Source organism: Uranotaenia lowii, chromosome 1 (genome assembly GCF_029784155.1).
Source record: "Uranotaenia lowii strain MFRU-FL chromosome 1, ASM2978415v1, whole genome shotgun sequence".
In the NCBI taxonomy this organism is placed as follows: domain Eukaryota; kingdom Metazoa; phylum Arthropoda; class Insecta; order Diptera; family Culicidae; genus Uranotaenia; species Uranotaenia lowii.
Window position 1 is genome coordinate 155,983,017 of NC_073691.1, and position 22,573 is coordinate 156,005,589.

At 41.4% G+C, this 22,573-nt stretch overlaps 2 protein-coding genes across 4 annotated transcripts; both read left to right on the forward strand.

The window, feature by feature from the left end:
- Window positions 1-86: 86 nt before the first annotated feature.
- LOC129740643 (nucleolysin TIAR) lies at window positions 87-22,573 on the forward strand. 3 transcript variants are annotated; one of them, XM_055732388.1, is made up of 6 exons: window positions 89-329; window positions 409-769; window positions 19,996-21,156; window positions 21,511-22,031; window positions 22,098-22,194; window positions 22,413-22,573. In XM_055732388.1, exons 3-6 carry the CDS (start codon window positions 20,595-20,597, stop codon window positions 22,571-22,573), a joined length of 1,341 nt encoding a protein of 446 aa, XP_055588363.1. In that variant the 5' UTR covers window positions 89-329; window positions 409-769; window positions 19,996-20,594. The 3 variants fall into 3 exon arrangements, with proteins under 3 accessions (XP_055588365.1, XP_055588363.1, XP_055588364.1); XM_055732390.1 differs by having other exon boundaries at window positions 87-769; window positions 19,996-21,147; XM_055732389.1 differs by lacking the exons at window positions 89-329; window positions 409-769 and adding an exon at window positions 17,688-18,257.
- On the forward strand, window positions 5,222-9,676 carry LOC129738059 (uncharacterized). Its single transcript, XM_055729239.1, has one exon. The coding sequence runs from the start codon at window positions 5,222-5,224 to the stop codon at window positions 9,674-9,676; it is 4,455 nt and encodes a 1,484-aa protein (XP_055585214.1).

Here is a 22,573-nt window from a genome sequence, read left to right on the forward strand (position 1 = left end):
TCTGGTCGATCCGACGTTTGCCCCGAACAGGGTCCATTTATTAAAGTGGGACATTTTTCACCAGATCCACAAAGCTGCCAACCGAACGGCACCGAAAACGAAACGGGCGAGCTCTCTCGAAGCGAACGAGAAAACCCAATCCCCAAATCTGGCTGCTAAACTTTCAATGGCGAACGCTGTTTTGTCGCGGACTAGCGAGAGCGATTGAATTTTGTCGCGTTTAGAGTCTTCGCAGTGTAGTGCAGTGCTGTTGAAATCGGTTTTCGCGATCCTGTTTGCTAATTCGATCAAATTGTGGATTACAAAGTGCAACCAGTTCGAGAAAATTGGTAAACTACCGCAGCCTCTTGAATTTACAGCAGTTTTCTTCTACATATAGTAACTAGTTTTTTTTTTATTGCTGCATAGCGAGTCGGGTTAGCTAGCTAGCTGCTCTACTGCTCCTCGGCACGACGACAACCACTGAAGCAAAAGTGAGCAGGCAAAGAAGAAAAAAGTAGAAGAATCGGGACAGTCTCAACATTTTCGGGTGAAACTCGCAGTTGGCGACGATTGGAGAAGTTTTTGGGGTTTCGAAAGGACAGTCGCGAAAATTTTCCACCTCGCTTTGTTTCGAAGCCTTGCATTTGCTGCGGAAAGTGTTCTTTGATGGGGGCCATTTGCCGGTTCGCATAATTGTGTTGGGGGAAAAATTTATCATTTTCTTCCGTTTTGTGTGCTTTAAGACGACGACGACGAAGACGGTGTCTCGGAAAAAAGACAATCGACGGTAAGTAGGAAAAAATTAGCGTTTGTGTGTGTGTGTTCCATATTTGTAAATTGGACAAAATGGGAGAGAGAGAAAGGACCATTGTAATTTTCGCACATTACAAGAGCAAAAAAAACGCTGAATTTTTCGGCAGTTTCCTCTCTGTTTTATCTGGAGGGGATGCCGGGGTCAATCGGTCATTTACGCCGAGTAACTGAGGTTATTTTTTTATACCCTTCTTTAAAGGTAAATTTTACCTATTTTTCTTTCTCCTACAAAAAGGTGAATATTTTTACTTGGAAAAAGGTAAATTTTACATTTTTCGGATTCACTGGCCAAAAGTACATTCAACCGCTTTTTCATTCACAGACTCCTATTTAACAGGTAAATTCAAATAAAACAAAGACACAAATTAAATTATTATTTAAGGAAACGGTGTCTTTACGTTATGATTATTGTTTTGGATCTCTGTATTTGAAATAATGTTCTTCTTTTCGACGATCCTATTCGGTTAGGGACCATTCAAATACTACGTAACGTGATTTTTGTTTATTTTACTCAAACTCAAATCTTAACCCTCATCCGCATTACATTTCATTACCCTAATCCGCACTAGGAGTGTCAATTTGACACCGTACCTACTCGGAGAGCAAACAAACACGTTTTGCTGGACGTGCTGCTTGTGGTTCTAGAAATTCAGGAATGATTTTACGTTTATAATTTTCATATTTTTGTGAAATCTCACAGCGTGAATGTGCTTTCCAATGAATATACTCTTGATTGGTCCAAACAAAGTAAAAGCACTGAAAATCCGGGTACAACCTGACGGTGGACCACAAAAACAAATGAAATTTCAATTTGTAAAAAAATCGCGCAAAGTAGTGAACTTTGAAAAACTCCAGGAAATTCAATTTTTGTTGCATGGAAAATCTAAAGACAGCAAAAGGTTAGAATTTTAATAGATTTTGTAGTCATATTTTTTCAAAAACTCTACCACGGCTCAAACAGTATTTACAAGCAATCGAATGAAAAGTAGGTTTTTCAGACCACTTTTTGCGACCATTTCATTAAAAAATATTTAAAAAATTATTTTTTTTGGCTTCATGATGTAGACATTATCTTCAGCTTTCATATTCATAAAACAAATATTATTTTGGACGTGTAATCTACAGCAGTTTTTCTGAGGTATGTTTTTTCGGATTTTTTTTTTCTTTCATGCTGAATAAAGAGAAAACTAGAAGCTTTAGCTATATATATATTGTTCTAAACATATTTTACTTTTTTTTATAAGGTTTCTATTGATATAAGTTTTGTTTAGATCGGTTTAACACACTAAAAGTTATAACGATTTTAGCTTGTAGTGTCAAATTGACACTCCTAGTGCTGATTAGGGTAATGAAATCTGATGCGGATGAGGGTAAATAAGGTAAATAACTGTTCTGTATTGAGATTTTAACTTATACCACGGTTATGGTCTACATGTTCATTTTTTGAACCGTTCCATATTCATACATAACTCGCACCGAATCAGTTTAAATCCACCCTTTCTTCATTATCAAGAAGAGAAACTGTTCTCTGTCCGTGTGGGTTCGACTCGTCGCCAATGTTGTAGTGTGTGTAGTGGAGTTTGTATATCCTGTTACTCCACAAGAAATCCCGTGAGAAAAAAAATTATCCAAACCAAATTATCCGCTACCAAAAGTAGCGGACTAGTTAGCGATTAGCGATTTGACGTCAGACAATAGAAAAAAAAAACAAAAACGGAGCAGACAAATTAGCGATTAGCGCTTTAATGCCGGACACTGCCTACTTGCAAACGGCGGATTAAATATCGCGTAAAAAACCTTTGTGCAGTAACGAATATATTTCAAATTGAATATTTGGAAACTCAAGAAAATTTCCAACATCGTATATTTTGGACAATTGAGTCGAAATAGGTGGTGTATGCAAGGCAATTAACACGTTCGTCGCCACGTCACCCATATATGGGTGACGGCTCTCTTAAGCAAGGTTGCCGCTCAATTCTGCCACGCGTTGTAAATCTGAAGCTCTCTCGCTTTACTTTCATGCTCTGAGATTTTTTTTGGGCGACGAACGTGTTAAACAAAGGTACTTTCGAAAAAATAAGATCCTATTATCATTTGGAAGCAACTTAAACAATATTTTCTTCAAACCAAAGTTATTTACATTGCTTTGATTGAACTCGCTTCAAGAACGCTTAACTGAATCAGAATCTCATTGTAACTTTAGGGCTATTCAGCATTGTTTATGCTAAACTCTGAAAAATTGGTACTTTTTTGAGAAATATTCAAAACATTTTTCGTGTTATGTTGCTTATTTTGAGAAAAAGACGTATTCGAAAGATTTTTTGTTTTGAATCAATAAATTGAAATTGAGGATAAAGTTCTATTTTTTCTAGTGTAAGTCAGTGATTTTTATAAAAGTTTTTCATGAAAAAAACGAGACATTTTGATGAAAAAGCGGGACTACGGGACATTCAATAAAAAAAAGCGGTACATGTCCCGCTTTTGTGGGACGGATGGCAAACCTAGTTACTAATACCGTATTTGTTTATGCCGAGTGTATTGCCGTTCTACGCAAGAATGTCCCATATGACCTTTGGGTCATTTTCACTTTTTCGCTGGAAACTGCTTATTATTGTGTTATCTTTCGAATACAAACACAAAAAAATATACTTTGTTCTGAACATCTACGAAATTTTCATCTAGGTGGTTGTCTCTATGGTGATGTTTCTACGCAAGAATGTCCCACTGAGAAAAACTCTTTACAAACCACTCGAATGTCACAGAATTCCTGAAAAATCGCTTTTGTGACACATTGTACTGTAATGTTGAACGTTAAATGTATTTTTTTATGAATGAAGGTCACAGGGATGGACAAGGGAGAGGGGGTCACTTCAGTGAAAACTTTTTCTCCACTTCCGGTTCAGATCCATCATTTTGTCTTATTTTTGGTTCCTCATAATAAGCATATTTTCGGATACTTATAGTATTTTTTGGCCTACGTTATCGAAGCTCCAGAATGTGTAATTCAAATTAGCAATATCATCCCGGCTAATATGGTTATGGCAATGCTTCCGGCAACCACAGGAAAACAATTAATCGTTGCGCAATATTGCGCTTCCGCGTAGAATCTTACTTGGTTATTTCTTTCATTGTTCTAAAAAAAGTTAAAAAAAAAACTTGAATCGGATTAATTCGGATCATCTTTTAACTTAGAAAAAACATTTTAAGAACCGTTCTGATCCAATTCTAATTTCGATGTCATTGAATCCGAGGAAATCGTCATTACTGTCTGTCACTGTTCTCTAACTTGACTCCAAACCGTAAACCTTCAGCATCAATAATGCACTCATCTTATCTATAGTTTTGAACGCTCAATTATATTTTTTTTCCGGAACATTTCAAAATGCTTCCCGTTCCCGCACAATAACAAAGAAGAAAAGAGCTCGTGTGACAGTTTTTCCATAGAAACAAAAAAACACACGCTTATATTCTACGCAAAAGTGTCACACGAAGCGTTTTTGACAATTATCTTCTTCTTTGAGAAAAAAAATATCAAAAAGTAAGTATAGATTCCAATGTAAATTGACCAAATACAAAAACAATATGCATGAAAGGTGCGGAAGAGCCATAAATTTAACAAAAATCCGAAAAACAGATCAAAATTTCAATCGCGTTTTTCTCGCTTGCTTGTTTTTCCACATGGGACAATCTTGCTTAGAAGGGCAGTGTAGCACTAGTGCTGCACTGGTGCACCACTAGGTGCTGTCAAACTGTTTGTTTAGTTGATTCAGACAGTTTGCACTGGTTTTGACCTGGTGTTGCACTGCGGTAGGGCTCCGAAAATTTTGTCAGTGTTGCGAGAGAGCGTGTGAATGAGTGAGGTAGCAATACACTGGCGACGATTTGTGTTTGTTTTTATCGGGTACGGTGGAACACTGAACGAGGGGAGAAAACAAATGTTGCTACGGCCCTGAGAAGGTGAAATTAGGGGGAAAATCAAACCCATTTTGTGACAGATTAGTTTGACAGTTTGATAGTTAGACATAGGTGAGAAGAGAAAGGAGAAAAGAAAAAGTAGGAAAGTCGGAAAAAATTGAAAAACGTGTTTGATAGATTGGTTGGTGAAAATTATAGTTCTGCTTGAAATTGTATTCTCTCGTGCCGAAGTGCAGCATTTTCTTAGCTGAGTTTGATGCTATTCTAGCAAGATTCCGATCAGTAGGTTGATTAAACGTCGAATTCACTGCCGTGAATTGTCGTTCCCGGATAGGTATTGTATTTGCGAGTTATCTTGCTTTGTATTCTCCATCAGATCGAATCCGAATCCGGAACTGATTGTAGGATCTTCGGCAAACTCGTTTTGATCGAAGTAGAGGACTTATTTAATAAATTTTCTAGTTGAGTCACGTCAAATACGGACTACAAAAAGTCTACAAGCTCAAAAATAATGAGTTCGCGGGATCCTAACCTCAATCAGTCGAGGACGACTGCTGCGGAACACAACTGTCTCGCCTGTTCCCGTCCGGATGGCGCTCGTAGCATGGTTGCTTGCGATGCCTGCGATAATTGGTGGCATTTCGATTGCATCGGCGTTACCGAATCTGTTGCCAATCGATCGTGGATCTGTGGTACCTGTGAGAAGAAGCGCGGAATGGAACATCCTGCTGCATCGACGAAATCGATAAGATCCGTGATATCTGTGCGATCTAACAGTTCGGCAAGATTGCGCCTTCAGCAGCTCGAGGAGCAGAAAGCCCTGGAAGATAAGATCCAGAAGGAAAAGGAAGAGAAAGATCGCCAATATCTTTCTCAGAAGCACCAACTTGAGCTCGAAATCGAGCAGGAGGAAGCAGTCGGTGGTAGCGTTTCCAGTCTGAGTGCTCGGGATCGGATTAAGGCAGTGAACCATTGGGTCAGTGATGTACGACAGCAGGCGAATCCTGAACCTGCTACTTCCACGCCACTTTCGAGAAACGTACCGACTGGAGCGGTTCCGAAATTATTTAACCCGATTGCTCATCAGCTTTCCGTGATTCCCGAATCGAATCAAACTGAATGGCAAACAGCAGCACTGATGCCCACATATCGAGCTACACGTTTCGCAATCCCTCCGGGATTTTCTACAGTTTTGCACAACGAAGCAGTTCCCCCGACGGAAAATCCGGGCAGAACGTGCGTTCAGCAGAACGAGTCAAACCAGAGGACCCGGGATATTGGACAGTTGCCAGATAAGCAGTTCCCGGCTGCTTGCACAGGAGTTGGAGCGGCTCCCAATCCGTATGGAATCCACGGCGTTGGATCAACGGATAATTCACAACCGCGGCAGGCCCCAAATTCCTGGGCCTATCCTGCTGCTGGTGTGATCAGCGCACAACAAATCGCAGCGAGACAGGTGGTGTCGAGAGACCTACCCAAATTCTCCGGAGATCCTTTAGAGTGGCCGATGTTCGTCAATGCTTTCGAGTCTACCACGCGGATGTGTGGTATCCAGCCCGACGAAAATCTAGCCCGTCTGCAGAGAGCCCTCATCGGCAATGCCAGGGAAAAGGTTCTCAGTATTCTGACAATTCCGTCCGCCGTACCGCAAATAATTACGACTCTTCGGGATGAATGCGGAAGACCGGACCAGTTGGTCAACTGCTTACTGACCAGAATCCGAACAGCAACACAACCAAATGCCAACAAGCTTGGAACGCTTGTCACATTCGGTCGAGAAGTCCGGAACCTGGTGACGTTTATGGACGCAGCACATCTACATTCTTACCTCTCAAGCCCTATCCTACTTACGGAGATGGTAAGCAAGCTCCCACCATGTCTGCAGTTACAGTGGGGCCATTACTTGATGAGCGTTCCGGTACCAAATCTAGAAGCGTTCTGCAATTTTATTTCGACGATCCGGACAGCAGCTTGTAACGTTTCGATAGCGACGGAATCCTCCGTAGAAGTGTCGACGAAAAGGGAGAAGCGGAAGGAAAAAGTAGGAGGCTTTTTGAACGCCCATCAAGTTACAGTGAAACCAGAAAATCCGAAACCCTGCCTCGCCTGTGACAGCGTGGGGCATAAGATTCGTGAGTGCGAAAGGTTTCGCAAGCTTTCAGTCAGCGAAAGATGGAAAATAGTCGAGCGAAAGAAAATGTGTCGAAGATGCCTATTTCCACACGGCAAGTGGCCCTGCCGCACAAAGTATCCTTGTGGAGTAGACGGTTGCTCCGAGGCACATCATAAACTGCTTCATTCTACCAAAAGGTCGGACCAATCGGATGCACAATCGGGAACCTCAGGAACTGTATCGACGCATCGGCATTCTCGAGACAAAACGCTATTCAAAATTCTCCCCGTGAGACTATTTGGAAACGGGAAATCTGTAGCGGCGTTTGCGTTCCTGGATGACGGTTCCGATCTAACGTTAATCGAAAACGAAGCGGCAGAAGAACTTGGCCTCGAAGGCACGGAGAGTCCACTATGCCTCGAGTGGACGAACAACGTAACCAGAAACGAAAATTCTTCCCGTCGTGTCAATCTAGCCATCGCAAAGATTAACGGAGGAGAAAAGCATCTGCTGAAAAACGTCCGTACAGTCAGAAATCTGGGTCTCCCGAAGCAGACAGTTAACTATCCCGATTTGGTCAAGCTCTACCCGCACCTTCGAGGGCTACCAGTCGAAAGTTACAACGAAGCAACCCCTAGCATTCTGATTGGGGTGGACCATGCTCGGCTGATTATGACGCTTGGTAAGCGTGAACGTCGGAACGATGAGCCTGTTTCCGCCAAGACTCGCTTAGGCTGGGTAGTGTTTGGTGGCAGAAGTTTAACCGCAGAACAGTCTCGAGCCAGAGTGAACGTCTGCAGATGCGCTTCGGATGAACACCTAGAAGACATTGTCCGAGAATTCGTCTCTAGCGATACCATCGGCATTCAAGGGCAACTTCCACCGGAATGCGAAGAGGACATGCGAGCGAGGAAGATTTTGGAGGAAACCACGGTACGAACCGCTTCCGGTCGAATTCAAACCGGATTGTTGTGGAGATCGGACTGCGTCAAGCTGCCAAACAGTTACCATATGGCGAAAAGACGAAATGATTGTTTGGAGAGGCGGTTGGCAAAAGATCCAGAACTGAAAGCGAACATCACTAAGCAGATTCTCGAATACCGGCAATACGTGGGCTTTCGTGTGGGTGAAATTTTATCGATATCGAAGATCAACGAGTGGCGCTGGATACCCTCCAAAATGAACGTCGCTGACGATGCTACCAAGTGGGGCAATGGTCCCAATTTCTGTTCCACCAGTAGATGGTTCGTAGGGCCCGAATTCTTATACAGTCCGGAGGATGAATGGCTAAACCGAAAACCGAATGTAGCAGAGACGCCTGAAGAAATCCGATCGGTTCATATTCATCGCGGGACCAACAGTGTACAGCTGGTTGACTTTTCTAAGTTTTCGTCGTTCGAACGCCTCGTCAAAGTATTCGCCTACATCCACAACTTCATCGATCGTTATCGTCCTGTTAAAGTCAACAGCGATTCTGAAGTGGTACCTACGCAGAAAGATTACGGAGTCGCAGAAATATCGATATTCCGGAAAGTGCAGAGCTCGGCGTTTCCCGATGTAGTAGAAGCTCTTCTAAAAACAACCGATCTTCCTGAAGCATGCAAAAAGATTCCGAAATCAAGTTCGTTAGCTAAATTGTCGATTGTAGTGGACGAAAATGGCATTTTGCGGGCCTCAAGCAGGATCAACTCTCTGTATTACTCTGACGATTTCCGGAACCCGATAATACTTCCAAGATCTGACCATGTCACAGCACTGATCGTTTTGAGATATCACCAACGTTACGGCCACGCCAACACAGAAACAGTTTTAAACGAACTCCAGCAGCGATTCTACATTCCGAAGTTCCGTGCCACAGTGAAGTCCATTTTGAAAACCTGTATGTGGTGCCGCGTCTACCGAGCCAAGCCTGACGTTCCAAAGATGGCTCCGTTACCGCATCCTCGAGTGAAGCCGTATGTACGACCGTTTACGTTTACCGGCCTGGACTACTTCGGCCCACTGACGGTCAAAAGGGCGCGAAGCTCGGTGAAACGCTGGGTATGTCTGTTTACCTGCCTCAGCGTCAGGGCAATACATCTCGAGGTCGTCTATTCGCTGTCGACGGATTCGTGCATCAGAGCAGTTCGCAGGTTCGTAGCCAAAAGAGGTCCACCCCAACACTTCTTCAGCGACAACGGCACAAATTTTCGCGGGGCGTCGAGAGAGCTTATCAACGAAGTTAAAGCCATCAACCAGTGCGCCGCGAGGACCTTCACGAACGCTACCACCGAATGGCATTTCAATCCCCCCTCGACCCCTCACATGGGAGGGGTCTGGGAGCGTAAAGTAAGATCGGTCAAAGACGCATTGAAAAGCATAGCTCCTCGCAGCCCACTTGACGACGAAGAACTGATGACCCTTTTGGCTGAGGTTGAGATGATAGTGAACTCACACCCGTTAACATTCGTTCCACTTGATTCACCAAATGCTGAAGTGCTCACACCGAACAGTTTCCTGTTGATGAGTTCAAGCGGAAGTAATGCAGTGAAAGTGCCGATAGATGAACCGACGGCGCTGAACACGAACTGGAAGGCGATGGATTACATGCTGGATCAATTTTGGAAGCGGTGGATTGCGAGTTATCTTCCAACCATAGCGCGTCGTACCAAGTGGTTTCATGATGTGAGACCCCTACGTGAAGGAGACCTAGTGGTGATAGTCGACGAAAGCGTTCGGAACGGCTGGCTTCGTGGAAGAGTGTTGAAGACGTTTCCTGGAGAAGATGGACAAGTTCGGCAGGTCGACGTAGCTACCAGTACAGGGATTCTTCGCCGTGGGGTAGTTAAGGTTGCATTGCTAGATGTATTGTAACACTGTTACATGTTGTAAATATTTACCTTGATATATTTGTATACATTTCGTTATTTATTTATTTATTCGTGATTAGTACAATTATTATTGATAACATTAACCAAGAGCAACAAGACAAAATAAGCCTTTTCAAAATGCTATTACATAGAAAGGTATGCATTCAGACCACGCGCTTCACTTCATAACACTGCATCCAATCTTGCATACCAGTTCTTCTTCATAGGAAGTCGAACTTAATCGGGACTATTTCAGGCGTTCTTGATTTAGCGTCGCCTTCAGAGTTTGACCTCGTAAATGTTGGGATCCAAGGGCGGATCGAAATGAGAGGGTAGATTGATTTTATGTGGGAAGGAAAGGGATGCTACCAAACCGTGCCGAGAGCGCATCTATGACAAACACCGACGCTTGAAAGGTCGATGACCGCCTTCGGGGATCATCGGAATTCCTTTGAAAAAAACCAGATTTTCCAAACTTGCGACCTTACTGAGGTTCCCAGGAATTCACCTCTTCCACTTTGATCCTGACCGTGATTTAAGCCCAAACGAGTGTTTTTGTACTTGGCCGCGTTTCGTAGATGTAATGTGAACACGTGAAGTGTCCTTCTAGATTAGATTTAATTTTTCCATATTATGTTCCTTCATTAACAGGACGATTTAGTTTAGCTAGCTAGTTGTCGTGTGCTCAAATCGTGTGCTCGCCTTTAAAAACAAAAAAGGTAAAAAAATCTATGGTTTCTGTGTGTGAATGACTGTGTGTGCTAATTTTTTTTCGTTGAACAGCCGTTCAACGGTTTTTTATTAGGGAGCAAACACAACGCTTCTAGCGATAGCTAGCTGACCTGCCGCTCGAACCCGCTGAAGGTGCACGGAACAGGATCGAGGTTTTCCCGACCAGGAATTGTCGGAAGTGAACCACCCGTCAACACGTGGTTCAGTGGTCTGCCCGTTACAACCCTTTCCAGGCCACCAAGACTGATTCGCTGCTGATCTGCATCATCATCACCGCTGAGTTTTCGCCAACATCGACACGCCGTAATAAACGTCGTTCCCGGTCACTGATTGGCCGGTGATACTCCGCCCAGCAGTCGAATCTATTTTCGGCAACCCCGCAACAATCAGCTCTACTTTGCCGACGTAAGCAGAAATGGTACTGTAAGTACAAACTAAAAATAACCCATGCGCATGTGAAGGAGATATATTTGGCCATTCTGAAATTAGCCACACACAGTTTTTTGGAAACCCTTTAAGTCACGAGGTTTCCCAGTTGAGAAGGCTGCGCCAATAACAGCCCATTCTCACTCACTAAGCACACGTAGGGAAAGCAGGGAAAGGAACCCCCAAAAAGCTAATATGTAATCCTAGGTAAAAATAAAAATAAAAACTTAGCTTAAGAAATTGTACAAAAATGTAAAATATGTTTTTCCCGTTTCATTTCGTCTCAATACAAACTTTTTCAACCGCCAATAATGTATTTTGTTGAAAAATAAGAGAGTTCATGCTTTCCCAGAACATTAAGTCTGATTGAAAAAGGTGATTTCACGTGTTTATCCGTTCGTTTTTTAGTTTCTAGTTTTTTGTAGTTTGTTTTTTTTTTTGCTTCGGGAAGAACTGCTCGAGAAAACAGTTCCCTCGCTTATGCTTCGGTCACCCAGGGGAAAACCGGTAAGTGAGTTCCTCCTGTGACGATCACGCAAGCGTGTGTTTTTTCAAACGGATAGACCGTGGTTCGCGTCCCAGCTACCTCTTCGAATCGAAGGTGTAGTTTCCCTAGTACTTCTCCTTAACTTTGGTCTCCCGATCGTTTCCGCATCCGCTTTTGGATTCTTAGTAAAACCCGCCCTGAGGTTGGGTTTCTCGCCGGGCAATAAAACTCGACGAGCGGTCCTCGAAAGAGGTGGCGCTTAAATCGCTCGTTTATGAACGCGAAACTGATTAAGAGAATCCCACCCCCGCGCCTGCTATAACTGGCGCCCAACGTATTAAAAGAGGCTGTTTTTTTTTCAATTAAGGCTTTAGTTTTGGGAAATAGCAAAAATTTTCCTTCTGATTGTATATAAAAAAACAGTCGTTGTCTTATAAAAATTATTATATATTGCTCTAATCAAGGTTGAACATAATTATTATTACATTTTTTGTTTTTTGCATCATAGTGTCCTAATCGATACAATTTTTTTTGTTATTTATTGCATATCGTCCTATTTATTAGATATTTTTGTTATTTATTCAGTACGTCATATTTATTACTATTTTTGTACGCAAATTTCTCAATTACCTAGGGTAGTTGTCCTAGACTTTGTCATTTTTTGTAAGCCGTCCTATTTATAAATAATAATCGTTAATTATAAGAAGACGTACTATGTAGGCTAGTTTCGATTATAATTCAATCGTATTTTGTTATTATCAGGCTACTATTTTTCTTCTAAACTGCAATTCTTCAAAAACCAATGTCCGTACTAAATTAAAATTGCAGTAAGTAAAATCAAAATTCTTCTGAAAAACTATTACTGGTCTGTTATCTAACGTTATCTGTTAAAACTACTAGGTGCTAAAAAAAAACACCTTAATTGGTAGTGTGAGCTGTATCCGTCCTCGCTCGGGTAGTCCGCAAACTTCGTAAAGTTTTAATCTGTTGATTAATCCTCTGATTGGTTGTTGTTCTCGTTAGTATCATTGTATCTGAAAAATTTAGGAAAGTAATTAGTTAAAATGTCGATTCTATATTCGTCGGCTGATAATTTAACTGACGAGGAAGTTGACTATGAGATTCAATTGCGTGGGAGTTCTAAAGAAGCAGAAACGTTAGATTTTTCAATTCATTCAGCTGTTGGGTTTGAGCGTTCGATCTCGAAGGAACTTTCAAAAGAAGTTGACCAGGCGAAACCTGTCATAGAACAAGATACTAGGCCTTCTTACGACGATTTAGTTCGGCGAATTCAGGAGCTTGAGTCTCTGTTAACACTCGCTGGAGTTGGGGATCAAACTACACAGGAGTTAGACTGTTCAAGGCATAACAGGCAACCTAATTGCGAAGGGCCACAACCAAATAGTTTGACGTTTGAAATTCCGAGATTTTCTGATCATGGCAGAGGGAATTTTCCACAGCACGAAGGCGACAGCGATGCTAGTCAGCAACAAAATACACGCCAGTCTGTTTCACAGGGAGACAGGGATCGTAGTAGGAGTTTTCCCACAGGCAGCGATACCAGTCTGCAGTCAAGATTTTCTATTCAAGGTCGTGAAATGGAGTTTCGTCAATATCGCCGAATTGAAAATGGGAAGATATATTTTTCGGGTTATGGGAAATCATCCGTGGAAGATTTTCGTTTCAAATTGAAAATTAAAGCAGATAAAAAAGGAGTTTCTGATCACGCTTTACTTCAAAAGGTCGCAGGACGTGAAAGGTTTTTAGATAGTAAAGAATATCAACAAATAAGAAACAGACAATTATCACGAACTACTCAGGAAGAAAACGAATCGCGTAAGAAGCTGTTCGAAGAAATTCAAAAAAATCTAACGAAGGTTTACGAACGCCACAGGAAAAAATATAATCTTCGCTCAAATTTCAATTGCCCTGTTGATTATGAAGGAGAAACTGTTTTGAAAAGAACGTTTGACCTGTCGGATAAGGCTAAAGGATTTTGTTCAAAACTGGCCCCTAAGCTTGAACTCGCCCCCGTAAGAAAAGTACTGGGTAAACATGGTTACGAGCTCGAGTCGACGACCGGAAAAAGATTAGGAGTATTCTATGCTAATCACCTTAAAAAAGCTAATCTGCCCAGAACAAGCTAAAACCTTCATTAACCTATTTTTTTAAAGCTATGTACAACTTGGAAACAAGTGACAAACAATTTTCTCGAAGAAAATCGAAACGAATCGCAGACCATTTCAAATGGGCATCGAACCCATTCAAAATTGAATTGCTTACTATTTTTTTAAAGCTATGTGAACCTTGGAAACAAGTGACAATTAATCCTTACAGGAAAACAAAATTCTAAAAATAATTCACAGTGGAAAACGAAAACCACTTTAAACTTCATTTTGTGAGCTATGAAAATCTTCAGTAAAAGTGACAACTTGATTTCAAATTTGAAAACTGAAATCGTCAGAAAAAATTTCACCTTTTGATTGGTTTTTAATGCCACTTGATTGACGCGGGTGTTTTCATGAACTAGGGTAAGCGATGTTAATTTTGGCGGAAGCTTTGAAGGTTTAGGTGCTGATTTCAGAGGAGTCGTAGTGCTCATGAAGCGTAAGAAGGAGCTAAGGTGATGACCTGCCAAAGTACGTGTAACACGAATTCTAAAGCGAGCCTAAGCGATGACTTCGACAACATTTTAGTAGTGGTCGCTATAAGCAAAGAATGAGCCTATCCTCAAAGCAAAACAATTCCGAGAGAGTTCTAATCGTCTTGCTAAATTCATAAAAACGCTTAAACCATTCATGTTGAGCTCAAACCATTTGAATAAAACTCTGTAACACCTCAAAAAAAGGTAACAGATGAACGACCGAAAACCGAAAAGGCAAAACAATTTGGGAGTGGAAATTGCTTCCCCCCTTTGTACATAGTTCATGTAAATAGTATTGTAAATATTGAAATTTAGTTAGTAGTCGCGCCTGCCTGAGGTTTTTCTATTGTAAATACTTAAATTTCGGTTAGTTAAATAATATTAAAAATACTCACAGTTTGTTTTTAGTCCTTGTTCCATTTTTTCCATTGTTTCCTTTTTCCGTAGACTTCCTCCTTGTTCAGTTGTTGTTATTCGTAATCCACTTTTTCTTCTTTTTCCGTAGATAATTCCTCCGTGTTTAGTTTTTGTTATTCCTCATAATGTCCATTGCTTAGTTTCAAATTTTTGATAATCCTTCTTCAAATACTAGGCGACCTAGTCCATTCCGGATGTTCGCATATTAACAGTTAAGTCCGCTTCAGTGCATCCTTATTCAATATTGGCTCATCCTTAATGAAATCCGGATCAAGAAAATGGTACTCCACATCAATATTGCTGCACTTGTTAGCCATCGCTAAACCTGAAAAGAAACAGAAACCCCCACCCAAGCCCCAAAAAAACAGTTCATTAATTAAACATCTTACTCACGATACTTAGTACTTTCCTGGAAAAAAAAACAGCAAATGCAACTGCTGTTACAGCTCGTTCCGGTCCATGGCCACCTGGTCCACTCAATCCCTGGAACCATCAGCAATTTAGTGTCCTTCTGCAGCCGGATAAGATGATTCCACACGTCGCCGAAAACGCACTTCACTCCGTTCAGAAAATTTTCCACTTTTGACGTTTCTCTTTCTGTTTATGATCGTCTTGCGTTGGCTGCGTCAGTGTGCGTGAGAGTTGGCGGTGAGTGGCGCGCCTCATCGGCCAACATGCTAGAGAATAGATATGTTCATTACGATGAATGATAGGTGTGTTCATGAATGGGTTGAATGTGATTGAAACTTAATAATTTTTTTTTCTCAAATTATTTCGCAAGAAATAATTTTGATGAAGAGTCCCGCATAGCTAAAAACGATACTATGCATCTTTCGAATTATTAGCTTCTGATTACATTAATAGTTACGATATTTTTTGGGTCATTGCTAATGTGTCTTTGCTAGAAACGAGAAAAAACCATTTCTAAAAGATAAGATTAATCTTTCAAAAATCTAATTGACTAATTTTGGCAACGCAACGATAAGATAAAAAAATATTCTTGAAAGATACAGCTAATAATCATGAAAAATATTCGATTATTTTAGCAACGCACCCCGAAATTTTCTGCTGGCATTATCACACGTGGTTGAATTTGTGCGTAAAATGAAATTCATTTCGCCGGAAGAGTTTTTGAAATTTCACTCTTCCGGGATTATTCGGAAAGCAACAGCACCAGTTCCGATGGTGCGATGGATCGGTTGGCGACGGTTCCAGTTGCGGTCGTGCGAGGGTAAGTACCCTGATTTATTTATTGGTCATTTTCAGTTTTTCTTATTGAAAACTATTTTTTTCAGTCGCAGCGAGCCAGATGTCTCCAGATCAAAAAGAAGACGCCAGAATTTCATCATTATTATCTTGAAGATCCCTGTTAACGGAATCATTATTATGTTGGGGCGGTCCGCTAGGCAACAGCACCGGTTCCAACGGTGCGAGGGTCGGTTGTCGACAACATCACTAACAATAATAGCATCGGGAACAGCAGCACGACGATTTACAGTGTAAACAGTGTTTTTTGTATTTAAAAAAATCTATGTACCTATGTGTTGTGAATAAAATGTTATAAAAACGATTTTAAAACTGATTTTAATTTCAATAATTTTAATTTTTATTTTAATTATTGTATCATAAGTAAACGATATGTTGTATAGTTTTTTTTTTTATAAGAAAATCATTAAGTGAAGATTACCCGTATGATACAATTCGCATGGAGCGAGTAGAAAAAAGCAAAAAAAATGAATGGTTACTCTACTTAACGACCCGTTCCCTGTATCGTAAAGTGCGTCCAAACGATTCCATTTCATGAAAAAATGATAAGTCTTATCTTACATTAATAATCCAAAACTATAGAAGTAATCTTTTGAGTGTCTTAGGAAGAAGATAATGGGAATAGTCACTGTATAATACTGATTTATGCGGGTTATTAATTCGTGTTCGTTTTCTCATGTTATGTTTTCCAGTTAAACAATACTGGTTTAGTTTCAGAGAGTCGTGCATGTTGTTCCGTGTTTGTTTTGCACATGTGACGTTTTCCGGACAAGAAGGTCTGGTGTAGTTGCAGTGAGGCAAACCGGGTGTTTATGTTCGTGTTTGTTTTCCACATGTAGCGTTTTCCGAACAAAAAGGTTTGGTATAGCTACAGTGAGGCAAACCGGTTATTTTTCGTGTTCGTTTTCCACATGTAATGTTTTCCGGGCAGGAAGGTCTGGTGTAATTACAGTGAGGCGAACCGGTTATGTTTCGTGTTTGTTTTCCACATGTAACGTTTTCCGGACAATAAGGTCTGGTGTAGTTACAGGGAGGCAAACCGGTTGTTTTTCGTGTTTGTTTTCCACATAAAACGTTTTCCGGACAGGAAGGTCTGGTGTAGTTTTAGTGAGGCAAACCGGTTGAGTTTCGAAGAATAAGCATTCCAGAATCTTCGGATAACGAAACTTCTGGAGGGGAATGACTTAGGATTCAGTTTATATATTGTGTAGTTCTGTGTAAAGGTTGATGAATTAAAATTGTCGAAGAAGTTTTTGTAATAATCTTTGAAGTAAGAAATTACTCCAATTGATAATTGATTTATGTTTTGTTTTCCGTTGCGTATGAATGTGGATGTATGCCAACCAAGGTTGTGACGATCAGAATAGAGACGTTTGTATAGGAGACCAATAAAAAGCTACGAAAATTTGTTTGAATTATTAATTCAAACAAATTTTCGTATTTTCAGTAGGGAATTATGTAACACTGTTACATGTTGTAAATATTTACCTTGATATATTTGTATACATTTCGTTATTTATTTATTTATTCGTGATTAGTACAATTATTATTGATAACATTAACCAAGAGCAACAAGACAAAATAAGCCTTTTCAAAATGCTATTACATAGAAAGGTATGCATTCAGACCACGCGCTTCACTTCATAACACTGCATCCAATCTTGCATACCAGTTCTTCTTCATAGGAAGTCGAACTTAATCGGGACTATTTCAGGCGTTCTTGATTTAGCGTCGCCTTCAGAGTTTGACCTCGTAAATGTTGGGATCCAAGGGCGGATCGAAATGAGAGGGTAGATTGATTTTATGTGGGAAGGAAAGGGATGCTACCAAACCGTGCCGAGAGCGCATCTATGACAAACACCGACGCTTGAAAGGTCGATGACCGCCTTCGGGGATCATCGGAATTCCTTTGAAAAAAAACAGATTTTCCAAACTTGCGACCTTACTGAGGTTCCCAGGAATTCACCTCTTCCACTTTGATCCTGACCGTGATTTAAGCCCAAGCGAGTGTTTTTGTACTTGGCCGCGTTTCGTAGATGTAATGTGAACACGTGAAGTGTCCTTCTAGATTAGATTTAATTTTTCCATATTATGTTCCTTCATTAACAGGACGATTTAGTTTAGCTAGCTAGTTGTCGTGTGCTCAAATCGTGTGCTCGCCTTTAAAAACAAAAAAGGTAAAAAAATCTATGGTTTCTGTGTGTGAATGACTGTGTGTGCTAATTTTTTTTCGTTGAACAGCCGTTCAACGGTTTTTTATTAGGGAGCAAACACAACGCTTCTAGCGATAGCTAGCTGACCTGCCGCTCGAACCCGCTGAAGGTGCACGGAACAGGATCGAGGTTTTCCCGACCAGGAATTGTCGGAAGTGAACCACCCGTCAACACGTGGTTCAGTGGTCTGCCCGTTACAACCCTTTCCAGGCCACCAAGACTGATTCGCTGCTGATCTGCATCATCATCACCGCTGAGTTTTCGCCAACATCGACACGCCGTAATAAACGTCGTTCCCGGTCACTGATTGGCCGGTGATACTCCGCCCAGCAGTCGAATCTATTTTCGGCAACCCCGCAACAATCAGCTCTACTTTGCCGACGTAAGCAGAAATGGTACTGTAAGTACAAACTAAAAATAACCCATGCGCATGTGAAGGAGATATATTTGGCCATTCTGAAATTAGCCACACACAGTTTTTTGGAAACCCTTTAAGTCACGAGGTTTCCCAGTTGAGAAGGCTGCGCCAATAACAGCCCATTCTCACTCACTAAGCACACGTAGGGAAAGCAGGGAAAGGAACCCCCAAAAAGCTAATATGTAATCCTAGGTAAAAATAAAAATAAAAACTTAGCTTAAGAAATTGTACAAAAATGTAAAATATGTTTTTCCCGTTTCATTTCGTCTCAATACAAACTTTTTCAACCGCCAATAATGTATTTTGTTGAAAAATAAGAGAGTTCATGCTTTCCCAGAACATTAAGTCTGATTGAAAAAGGTGATTTCACGTGTTTATCCGTTCGTTTTTTAGTTTCTAGTTTTTTGTAGTTTGTTTTTTTTTTGCTTCGGGAAGAACTGCTCGAGAAAACAGTTCCCTCGCTTATGCTTCGGTCACCCAGGGGAAAACCGGTAAGTGAGTTCCTCCTGTGACGATCACGCAAGCGTGTGTTTTTTCAAACGGATAGACCGTGGTTCGCGTCCCAGCTACCTCTTCGAATCGAAGGTGTAGTTTCCCTAGTACTTCTCCTTAACTTTGGTCTCCCGATCGTTTCCGCATCCGCTTTTGGATTCTTAGTAAAACCCGCCCTGAGGTTGGGTTTCTCGCCGGGCAATAAAACTCGACGAGCGGTCCTCGAAAGAGGTGGCGCTTAAATCGCTCGTTTATGAACGCGAAACTGATTAAGAGAATCCCACCCCCGCGCCTGCTATAGTATGTGAAGGTAAAGCCCCCTAAAGTGGGCGTTACGGGGTGGGGTGTTGCTACGGCCCTGAGAAGGTGAAATTAGGGGGAACATCAAACCCATTTTGTGACAGATTAGTTTGACAGTTTGATAGTTAGACAGGTGAGAAGAGAAAGGAGAAAAGAAAAAGTAGGAAAGTCGGAAAAAATTGAAAAACGTGTTTGATAGATTGGTTGGTGAAAATTATAGTTCTGCTTGAAATTGTATTCTCTCGTGCCGAAGTGCAGCATTTTCTTAGCTGAGTTTGATGCTATTCTAGCAAGATTCCGATCAGTAGGTTGATTAAACGTCGAATTCACTGCCATGAATTGTCGTTCCCGGATAGGTATTGTATTTGCGAGGTATCTTGCTTTGTATTCTCCATCAGATCGAATCCGAATCCGGAACTGATTGTAGGATCTTCGACAAACTCGTTTTGATCGAAGTAGAGGACTTATTTAATAAATTTTCTAGTTGAGTCACGTCAAATACGGACTACAAAAAGTCTACAACAAATACGGTATAAGACTGACATGAGGCTTAGTGAAAATAAACGCGCTTTTCATCAGATAAATATCGACAACTGTTTCAGGAATAGACATTTCTTTTTTTTTCCACAAATGAAAAACAAAAATTAATGACACAATCGAATTTTAAGGAATATCAACATCATGAAATCTAGCATCCATCATTTTTTAATTAGTCATTCCTATTTTAAAACATTTAAACAGAAGAACACTAGGCAGCACTTTGAATTTTGCACTTTTCAACTTCTCTCGGTAGGCGAATGAACTTATTCGCTTGATTTCGGATATACGGAGAAGAACCCCGCACAACAGTTTTCCACCAATTTATTTCGTATGAGTTTGGCTGTGTTTGTGTACTCACCTAGGTCGTTTTCTTTCTTTTCTGTTTTAGAGTAAAATTTGGCCGACAGCAGGAGCAGATACACCGTATCGCGGTATTCTAGAGATTGGATTCCGCAGTTTCCAGTGAAACAAGGTGGCACGAAAAAAACAACAACCGAATACGCTCTCTATGGACTGAGAAAAACGACTACGGAAGACAAGACACAGTTTCTTTTTTTGTGTGACTGTTTGTGGCTGCAGAAGTGCAAGACTAAAGGAAAACCGAAAAAGGGGGAACCGACTCCCGTGGAAACTAGTTTTCATTCATCCTCTTTCAAAGTTGTTGCTCTGCATTTGTGATCCTCCTCTCAGAAACACAGACACAGTCAGGCAAAGTGCTGTCGTGAAAACATTCGAACTAAAGACACCGATCTGCCAGGCTATCGCTCTAACAATAACAACAACAAGAAAGACAAACAGGCAGATCAAAGGAGCCTTCGTGAAAAATTGCTCATTGCTGGTGCTATTTGGGGTTGATGTAAAATCGAAACTCCGAGAAGAAAAAACAAGCGTTTCTGCCAGTGCTACTGCAGAATTGATAAATAACCAGTCGTCGAGCTCTTTTTAGCATCTATCACTAGTGACAGCTCCTAGAGTAAAAAAACCAAGATGACGGACGAAGTGTACCCGAAAACTTTGTACGTTGGAAGTCTCGATCAATCAGTGACCGAGGAGCTGCTATGTGCCCTCTTCGGTCAGATGGGACAGGTGAAGAGTTGTAAGATTATCCGAGAAGCAAGCAACGATCCATATGCGTTCATCGAATACGCCAATCACCAGTCCGCTCAAACAGCGCTGGCCGCTATGAACAAGCGACTGTTCCTTAAAAAGGAAATCAAAGTTAACTGGGCTACGAGCCCAGGAAACCAACCGAAAACGGACACGAGCCAGCACCATCATATATTCGTGGGGGATCTCAGTCCGGAAATCGAAACTGAAACCCTGCGGGAGGCTTTCGCGCCTTTTGGGGAAATCTCAAACTGTCGCATCGTGCGGGATCCGCAGACGCTGAAGTCCAGGGGATATGCGTTTGTATCGTTTGTGAAGAAGGCTGAGGCGGAGAATGCGATACAGATGATGAACGGACAGTGGCTCGGTTCGAGGAGCATTCGCACCAACTGGTCCACCAGAAAACCCCCACCACCCCGTGAGAACACCAAGGGTGAGTATGGTTAGTTTCGCCCGTTTTCTTCTTTTATTTGTTTAATTTTAAAGGTTTTAGATGTAGTTTAACTTTTTTTCAAACTGAAGGTAATGTTTTCGGTTTGCTCGTGAAGATATATCGAAGAAACAAGAATCGAATCAATTAAAATTTGATTAACACAAAAGAATGTCAAAAAAGAACAGTGATAAATGTTTGTTTTTTATTCTAATTTGTAAGTTCTTCAGAATATCGCACTAATGATTGATTCTGTGTTGTTTCGACGATATTTATTACCTATGTCAATTACATTAGAGTTATTAGGTATAAACAAAATGAAACGTGATACTTGCAGTAATGGGAACGTTTCATTTCTACCTATAGGTATTAAAAGTGGAAAAACTCCTGGGTTCGAGGAAATCTACAACAACACTGGTCCTACGAACACGACAGTGTATTGCGGTGGTTTTCCACCGAACACCATAACCGAGCAGCTGATTTCCAAGCATTTTAGCCAGTTCGGACAAATCCAAGACATTCGAGTATTCAAGGACAAGGGATATGCGTTTATCAAATTCACGTCCAAGGAATCGGCCGCACGGGCCATCGAAGGCACCCACAACAGTGAGGTTCAAGGGCACCCGGTAAAGTGTTACTGGGGCAAGGAAAACGGAGGAGAGATGACAAACAACAACATCAATGCAGCAGCCGTTGGAATGGTTGGAATTGGCATCAATGGAATTTCGGGCCACCAATTGCAAGCTCCGAATGCAGCGGCGGCTGCGGCCGCAGCAGCAGCAGCAGCAGCCCAGCAGCACGGAGCGAATCAGCAGCTATCGCAGGCGGCCGCTGCTGGTGCTCAATATCCGTATACTGCGTACGGTCAAATGGGTTATTGGTATCCGGTAAGTCGAGCTAGAGAACTACGTTTGTGGATGATAAATCGAATGATTCTTTTTCTTCCGTTTAAGGGATACCCTCAAATGCAGACACAGTATATGCAACAGAGTTATGCGGCATATCCATATGCATATGCTGCCGCAAGTCCACAGCAGGCAGGAACCGCTGGTAAGTGCAGTGTTACAAAAATATATACATTTTATATTCTTACAAAACTTTACTTCATGGAACATTATCCACAATTATAAATCCTCACTTGCCAGCATTGACCACTTAAAGGTCGCATCTCAATCTACTCACAAGGTTTTGCAAAAATTGATCATCATGATACGAAATACCAGTTAAATTTTTTTTAGAAATTTTTTTAAACACTTCATTTTTTTCAGGATACCGCATGATGCAACCGAACATGGCAGCCGGGTGGGGAATGCAAACTATCCCGGCAGTGGCTGCCAATGGAGCAGCCGCAGCAGCTGCAGCTGCTGCTGCGGCGTCCTCCCAACAACCAATGATGTATGCAACGATGCCACAGTTTCAGACGCAATGA

Coding starts and splice junctions, on each gene's coding strand:
- LOC129738059 (XM_055729239.1), top strand. CDS start 5,222: ATGAGTTCGCGGGATCCTAACCTCAATCAGTCGAGGACGACTGCTGCG.
- LOC129740643 (XM_055732388.1), top strand. CDS start 20,595: ATGACGGACGAAGTGTACCCGAAAACTTTGTACGTTGGAAGTCTCGAT. Junction 21,157..21,510: donor GAACACCAAGGGTGAGTATG/GTTAGTTTCGCC, acceptor TTCTACCTATAG/GTATTAAAAGTGGAAAAACT. Junction 22,032..22,097: donor AAATGGGTTATTGGTATCCG/GTAAGTCGAGCT, acceptor CTTCCGTTTAAG/GGATACCCTCAAATGCAGAC.